Genomic DNA, 8,867 nt, shown 5'->3' on the forward strand with positions numbered 1-8,867 from the left:
AGTAGAATCTGTGGGAAGTCAGCGGGTATAGGTGTCTATCGACAGCGTTATCTAATACATTTCTCTGAACTTATTAGGAGTGAACACCCAACGCGTTGTAGTTCCACCGATTTGCACTAGATGGCATTGTTATGAATTTACCGATAAGCGCTGTTTTTATATTCTATGCATTTCCGATCCGATGTAATAAGATTCTGAAATAAACATGGAGACGACGAATCCATGCTCCTTTAATTGTCTATCTTTATAAACCTATTAATCAAAGAAATAACTTGGCATTTCTTCAATAGAACTGTATAGTAGAACAAGTTCGAATCTAACTGCTAGTTTTTCACTTCACAGAAGCCTGGATTTTAGTATCTGAATTTTACCAGTAATGAGCAACGTGTTGTTGTTCTTCGTGTCATGGTCTACTGGGGTGGAGGCCAGGCCGGTGATGGATAGCCTTGCCATGGGCTGACCAGCAGCCGCGCCAACTTTCCCGCCAACTCCGGTCAGCTCCAACTCCATGTCCATAGACCTTTGTAGGACCTATAAACAAGAATATAAATAATTAAGTTAGTAAATAGTTTATTCATCAAAAGGGTACGAACACAATTTATGCAGAATAGATAGGCGGGTTTATTCCTAGGATTGTTCAAAACATTTTGGTAACTAGTTATGATTCAACATGGCAATGATATAAAGAGTACGTTCCTGAAATCTAATTAAGCTTGTTAAGTTACAAGGGAAAAGTTGAGGGAAAAGGGCCTAGAGGCCATAGTCCAAAGCGATGGTCGGATCAGATCTCTGAGAGGTTGGAAACATCGATCAGCGCCGCGCTACACCATGCGACGGATCGCAGCCAGTGGAAACTGTTGGTTGACAGAGTCGGGAGTCACGATACTTAGTAATGAGTAACCGATTAAGAAGAAGTTCCAAGGAGAATAATTTTTGTTCGCAATATAAATAGAGTACAAACAAACGCCTGATTTGAAGTTAAACTTCAACAGTAGGTACATCTGTGTAAACAATATCAAATGGATTCTAAAATAAATGCGGGACGCGTGTTTAAACACGAACATTTCAAAAAAGGAACATCATGTATGTTTTCTTTTAATTTCATTCGATAATAATTCAAAATTTTTCCTTAATTAGTATTATTCAGATTTGTTTTAGTTTTATTAACGGATGTTACTATGCATAAATGGAACGCCCTGACAAAACATAGACGTATAAAGTTTTCTTATACCTAGTTAGGTAAAGATGTCTGGACAGACGCGCCGTTCCAATCACTCTATACTCGTAAATGCGAGATTTTATAGCTTAGGGATCTTCAGAGGGCGAATAATCTTGATTTTCTCAATCTTTTTGTCTAATGTCCACCCTGGGAGTCCATCGGATTAGCTAGATCTAAGGTCTAGATCGTTTAGACATAGAGGTATTAAAACAAGCGGCTAGTATTCCAGGACGCCATTTGTAAAATCGTTATCCCACGTGGAGTTCATTGACATTCCTGAGGTTAACTCGGGAATTTTCCTCAATAGTATCTCTCTATGGAAATAGTATAATCTTTGGACTTCTGACCGGACAGGAGTTGAAACTAAACAAGTCAGGAGTTCCTGTTCTGAGGCTTATCCTAACAAAACATGACAAAATTACAATATTTATATAGTTATTTCTAATTCTATCCTTTAATCTGTCTAACATTCTTAAATTAAACCCTTAGGATGCTAAGTTAATTCTATTAACTAATAATAAAACCATGTAATATTATTACTTAGCGTCTGTTGTGTTGCCTTTTAATAAAATAAAATAAAATTTATTATTTTAGGAAAAAGCTACTAAAGTTGAGATTCTTGAATTCTTAATAATTTCTTATTTGAATTTCATTTCCATCATTAAGCCTGGATCATCATTATCAACATCATTATTAAAACTGAACATCCCTTTCAGTCTTTTCGAGATTGTCGACTCTGTCTACCCGTAAAGGATAAAGATGCGATCGTATATATGTATCTGACCAACCTGTTAAAAACATAATGAGAGGACATAAATTTGGTCTCCAAACGGTATGATAATTGAATGATTCATTAATTTGCTGACTCCAATGTCCTGTGTAATTGTACGGCTATTACTGCCAAGTTCACGGTGATAATGCCCAAAATGGTGGATTAATTTCGTGTAGAAAAGTGAAATTTTAAGAAACATATTGTTAATTATGAAGGCTTTTATGTTGTTAGGAGTTGATATTTAAATTATTATACTTTGACCAAATCGGGGACTTCCTGGCGAAAGGTCAGGTCAAAAATCCCCAAAACAGAGGAGCTTGTATGAAGACAGTGAAGAATGTGGATAAAATAATAGAAGTATGTCACGGTATATGGATGAGGAAAGTTATGTATGTTTTCTTCTTCCTCCTGGCTTTACTCCCGGTTGCATCCACACTGGAGAGGAGCCCAAGGTATGCCTTTTGACCATGGACAACTATAAGGAGCGAAGAAATAATGGAAAATATGATAAAAAGCCGGGTAAATTAATCATCCTTGAGGGCTTCAAAGATGCCCAAAATAACTATTCCACGCGGACGAAGTCGCGGGCACAGCTAGTGACTTAATATAAGCAAACACTTATAAACGCAACAAGCAAAATCGTTATACATATTTTAATTAATTGACATAACCTGGAAGAGATCTCTCACTGAAACTTGTCTTTCATAAGCGAGTGCGCAAGTGCTCTCCCCATTTGTACAAACACACAAACGGTAATTCACAAACGTATCGTACTGTCTGTTTGTTCAGCAACACAACAGTTTGTTATTCTTTGCCTTTAACACAACCATGAATGTATCCCATTTAAATTTAAGAAAATAACTTTTGTGTTCAGTTCAGGACCATCCCGAGACAGACTATATATTTTTTATGTCAACCTATTCCGCTAATATTATAAATGCAGAGGTTTCTAAGGATTTGAGAATGTGTGGTTGTAACTCTTTCACGAAAAATCGGACGGATTTCGATGAAATTCAGTACACGGAAAGAATATAACCTGCAACAACATATAGGGTATTTCTGTCCCGAAATTTTCGAATTCCATCATTAAGCCATACAGCTGAGTGTGGCCTATCAATCTTTTCAAAACTTGGCTCTGTCTACCCTGCAAGGAATATAGCCGTGATTATGTGTATGTGTGTGTGGGAAATATAAAACACGTTGCAAAAAGTTTCAAGGAGGGTCCAGGTAAGCTAACAACTGCATTACTGCACACTAAACTAAAGCATCTGTAGGTGCCTCTGGTTAAGTCGATGATCAAATACTTCTTCATTCTTACTAACGTTAATCCCGGTCACGTTCTCACCTATCTGGAGGAGCACGGGGTACGCCTTTCACCATGATCTTAGATTGGGTGAGTCTAATTTTTCATACGGTAACGAATCACAAACATGATCCGTCCGAGTGGACACACTAACAAGATTGTAGTGATAAAGATAAAAACTATTGATGAAAGTTACCTGGTCCATTCTGATGACGCCTTCGGCCAAGGTCTTGTACCCGAGGATGGTGCGACTCTTGTACTTCTTGCGCCTCTGCAGCATGATCTGCAATCTGTAAGAAAATTATATGTAAAATCAAAATATGTACAAACATCGCATAACACTTATCAATATTTTAATACAGATTTCTTCCATGCGTTATGAAAATTTTAACTCAAAGAACCAGTTCGTTCGTTTCAGAAACAATTGTAAAGGCAAAGAATTTATTACAAAAATAGTCAGACATCCGTAATGCCTTCAAAGTTTTAAAAGCTTTTTTGAACTTATCAAATCAAATCAAATCAAATCAAATCTATTTATTGTGGAGCACAGGTAAAAAGATAATATAATTGTATAGAGTACCACTGAGTCCTGTCTTTACAGACGTACAATAATTAATTACATACATTTATATAAAATAAAGTCAACATAAAAATTAAAATAAAATTGAAAATGTCAGTACACACATCAAAAATAAGAATTATATAAATTAAATCGAATTATTATGTCAAATTGTCTTGTAAAAAATCTTTAACAGTGTAATAACATCTTTCTATTAAAAGCTGTTTAATTGTCTTTTTAAATGTCACTAAATCTTCGGTCTTATAACTATCTGGCAATTTATTAAAAATCTTAGGAGCCATCCCGATCACATTATTACTTATCAAAGATTTATGATGTCCTCCAATAACCAACTTTTGCTGGTATTGAGGTCTCACACGATCTGGCCTCATTCTTATGTCCGCTATTTTTGTAAACAAGTGGGGATTAGATTTTACAAAAAGACAAACTTCTAATATATAAATACTGGGTAATGTTAACATTTTATGTGCTTTAAACATAGGCACACAGCTGTCTCTAGATTTCAGTCCACACATCGATCTGATACATCTTTTTTGGGCCTTGAAGACTTTGTTAACTTCTACCGCATTACCCCAAAATATTACACCATAGTTTAAATGAGGGGTGACTAAACCATGATAAGCCACCAATGCAGCTTCTAATTTAACTTTTTTAGATACATTTCATTTCGTTTTTTACATACTTCTTCGATATGAGAAGACCATGATAATTGACTGTCAACAGTAAGGCCAAGGAACTTTGTCGTTTGAACTTCGTCAATATTTTGACTATTATATTGTATGTTAAGATTAGGTGGTATTTTTCTATTATAAAATTGCATAACTTTAGTTTTCATTAAATTAATTTTTAAATTATTAGTTTCTAACCATTGAATTATATCATTTATTGTATTATTTATGTCATATTCGTACTCCTTCGGGTCGTCACATTTAATAATTGCAGTGCTATCGTCTGCAAACAGTACCATTTTTTGCTGTACTTTTTGAGGTAAATCATTAATATAAACATTTGTATCCACGTTTTGATCCTAAACCTCATTTCGTAGAAACTAACTAAAGTTCTGAGTCCATGTTTCAAAAAGTTTCAAAGCTTTGAAAGCTCACGTTGATTCGCGGTACATTTAACATGAGTGAGTGAAACGTACAAAGTAATAAAACAAGCCGTAAACTAAAGCGAGGCTTGTCGAAAATGTCCGAGTTTTCTGTGGCTTACGTTACGATATAATTAAACGTTTTGAACGAGATTTTACATAGAAAGTTTCATGAACTGGAATTACAAGTTAGTTCAACAGTTTTAATCGTCGTGTTTAGTATAAACTGAAATAAAATACCAGGAACAGTATTATCAAACAAACCTCATCTATTCACAATTCTTGTTCTACCCTCATCTGTTATGCTAAGTTGTGTTCTAAGAGACATAGCATTTTGATATTATCAGTTCATTTTGAAGCACAGGCTGGCATAGGTATGGCAATGTTAATCCTCCATTTCCACAAGGTGTTACCTCAGCTCAAATAGAATAATTAGTCGATGATGTATCATGTCATATCGCACCATTGACATAGCTTTGCAGTTAGAGTTTCCATGACTCAATGCAAATAACGTACATTTATAAAGACAATATACATGAGGTGTTGTGCTTCAAATGTTTGTTTTATCATTTAAATGCTAACTACCTGCACACTGACGATAAATTATAAAAACGAGCAGATTATTCAGTACAGTTTTTTCACTCACACCGATTTATTTCCTCTCGGCGGAGTAAAGAAATGGGGCCAGTTCGAATTTACGAGTCTCAAAGAAAATAACTAAAGAAGATGATAAACAATAGTTTTAAAAAGTTATGTCTTAATTTTCGCATTCTAATAAAATAGCCCCGGGAGTAAGGATAGCTATATGAGTTTGTGGCGACATCTCTACGCCATCAGTCTATCAGTCAAAAACAGCGAAATCCCTAAGTCGCGCAAGCAAAGATTTCACAGATTGGAGCATATTTATACAACCTCCGATATATCATCGTCGGAGCCGCGGATCCTCAGGCATAACACCTAGCCTGGTGGAAGATCTTCCCTTTGGTGGCGTTCGAGGTAAATCATCGCTCCCGCTAAAAGTTTCAATAGTCGGTTTTTTGCTTAAGTTCACATGTACAGTATGATTCGTTACGATAAGAGTGGTCGCTTTTATTATCGTGAAACACAACATGATGTAGGTTTTCTCCATATGATCAAGTTCTGTAACAGCTTACTGTACAGCTTTAACATGAGTTTCACTTACGCAAACACAGACAGTATCAATGTTGTGTATGCTGACAAATAAAAGACAGCAACCATACGGCAACAGTTGGCCTCAGGTTGCAACCATGACCAATACATTTACGGACTCGGCGGGTATCCGCTGGCCTCAAATCGAACTAGTTTTCAGCCAAAACTGACTTTTAAATTGATATCGTACCTACATTGTACACATACAAATTATCATAAGTACATTACTGTGTTAGTTCAAGAGGGCCTTCCCCACTGCCATTAGCGCACTCAAATGGTCTGAATGTTTTATGGCGCAGATCCAGGCCCTAACATTAGATAATGCGCGACACTTGACTACAATTACCCTTTACGATTTGCTTTTTTCCCACGAACCGCCAAGGATAATGACATCCTTGCCAAGGTAAAGTACACACATTTACCTGTTTCCATCTCATTAAATTTTACAGCATGTGGGTTCTGCGATGAGAGTTTAGAGTCTACCGTTTATGACAATTGAGCTTACAATCATAAAAGTTTCTATTTGACAGTTTATCGGTAATCACAAGAGATCAATTATTTAGATTTTTGTAAAGAACATTTTGAAAGGCAAAACAAGTGTGGGATTTGCAGGTATCTAAGGAGAAAGATCAATAGTTCATGAGGGATAAAACAGCTGCTCCCAATACGACAAGCGTAGAAATATATGTATGTCTAGGATCACAAAAATAAAGAACTCACTGAAACAGCAATGGATATTGTACCTGTTTTCATCTCTAACAAAATGCGGATACTGTAAGGCGATGTACAAATCTCACACGACATCCAAATATCGTTGGGAGCGTCGGTTGCCGCTTTGCTTGATGATATCAATGTCACCACGAAAACACACTAAGATAAGGGGGTGTCTGATACTGAAGAGGCTAAAGCTATCATTTCGTTTCCACCCCGTTTGACAAAATGCTTGTATTGCAACGAGAAGCACAAGTCCAACTCAACGTCTAGTGGCAGTATGCCGATGTCATCATTGGAGTAGAGCTTGCGAGGGATGACAATGTCATCACTGTAACACGCAAATTGAAAAGGAGGACGATACTGAAGAACAAAAAGTTAATGTACCTGTTCCCGACCCGTTTCACGAATGCGAGTACTGCAGCGAGAAGCACAGATCTACCTCGACGTCTAGAGGCGGTATGGCGATGTCATTAGAGTAGACCATACGCTTTTTGCTTTGCATGCGAGCGGCGAGGATGACAATGTCATTACCGTAACACGCAAAGTTGAAAAAGAGGACGACACTGAAGAACAAAAAGTTAATATACCTGTTCCCGTCTCGTTTGACGAAATGCGGGTACTGAAGTGAGAAGCACAGATCTAGCTCGACGTCTAGAGGCGGTATGGCGATGTCGTTGGAGCGGAGCGTGCGTTTGCTGCTGTGCATGCGAGCGGCGAGGATGACCGCGCCTGCGCCCGCGCCGCCTGCTGCGCCGCCACCGGCCTCGCCCAGCGCGCCGCACACGCGGAGCCGCGTCACCCTGAGAGTGCATAGTCTGAAAAAGAAGAAATTAATGAATAAATAACTCTGCATATTGCAACAATCATCCATCAGCAGTAAGGGCAAACAATGGGCGGATTTACGATTATGTTTGGATTTCTTCCATATCTGTTAGATTCCCGGCACCAAAATAAAAAAGAATAGGACCACTCCATCTCTTTCCCATGGATGTCGTAAAAGGTGACTAAGGGATAGGCTTATAAATTTGGGATTCTTCTTATAGGTGATGGGATAGCAAGCTGTATCTATGGGGCAGACACAGCCAGCAGTCTTGAAAGAGTGACAGGCCACGTTCAGGTGTTAGGCTTAATGATATAATTGAGATTCGAATAGTGACAGGTTGCTAGCCCATCGCTTAATAGAAGAATCCTAAGTTTATAAGCCCATCTCTTAGTCGCCTTTTACGACATCCACGGGAAAGAGATGGGAGTGGTCCTATTCTTTTTTTTTATATTGGAGCAGGGAACCACACGGCAAAAATTAAGCTAATCAATATTACTGTAAATCATTTATTCTTTAATTGTGCTAACCACAATTTTACATACATATGTATCTGCTTTAGCGTGCTGTAATCGTTTTCACTATATAGTATGAAGCATAGTCGCTTTCTGCGTCTGCGCCTTTGTCTGTATGTATGTAAACTTGGATCTTTAAAACTACACAACGGATTTTGATGCAGTTTCAGGTGATAAATTAGTAACAAAGGTGTAAAATTCTTATATTTCTGTATTTAACAATTTATTAAACGCGAATCATACTAATATTACAAATGAGAAAGTTTTAGAGGATGTTTTTTTTAGAGTGTGTTCGTGGCCCTAGGTGGATATCAGGGAAGAGAGATGCGGGGAGGGAATTCCAAATCATACTCAATTTCAAACTCACATAAAAGGTGTGTATGTGTTTGTTTGTTACTCTTTCTCCCTTAAAGTAGTTTTCTCTTTTAAAGCGACTTTCATTTCACCCACAGGCCACTACAACCTTCATTCCTAATATACATATAAGTTTTAAATATTTTCTCTTTCTAAAAGTGAAGCGATGTCGCCTCACGGTCCATTACTTACAAAGTTACAATTCCGACGTTCGGGAAGTTTACCAACAGTTTGACTTCAGCTAACTGAAAATTTACTCGTAAGTCCGCCTTTGAAGCGAAGTTTCTTGGCAGACATTTGACGTATCCAGTTGAATCTGCTGGAACTATA

At 37.4% G+C, this 8,867-nt stretch overlaps 1 protein-coding gene across 3 annotated transcripts in view; it reads right to left on the reverse strand.

Annotated features, from left to right (window-relative positions):
* The window catches only part of LOC106137422 (phosphofurin acidic cluster sorting protein 1), a 93,123-nt gene that overhangs the window by 17,168 nt on the left and 67,088 nt on the right, over positions 1–8,867 (reverse strand). For all 3 annotated transcript variants that reach the window (XR_009657242.1, XM_060949151.1, XM_060949150.1), the window contains exons 2-4: positions 7,436–7,663; positions 3,491–3,584; positions 372–531 (exon numbers count right to left, since the gene is read on the reverse strand). Coding sequence is in view for 2 of the 3 variants with exons in the window: in XM_060949151.1 (XP_060805134.1) it covers positions 372–531; positions 3,491–3,584; positions 7,436–7,663 (482 nt within the window). In the remaining variant the exon portion in view is untranslated. The remainder of the gene's footprint in view (positions 1–371; positions 532–3,490; positions 3,585–7,435; positions 7,664–8,867) is intronic.

This window comes from Amyelois transitella, chromosome 18, assembly GCF_032362555.1.
Source record: "Amyelois transitella isolate CPQ chromosome 18, ilAmyTran1.1, whole genome shotgun sequence".
NCBI classification, from domain to species: Eukaryota; Metazoa; Arthropoda; class Insecta; order Lepidoptera; family Pyralidae; genus Amyelois; species Amyelois transitella.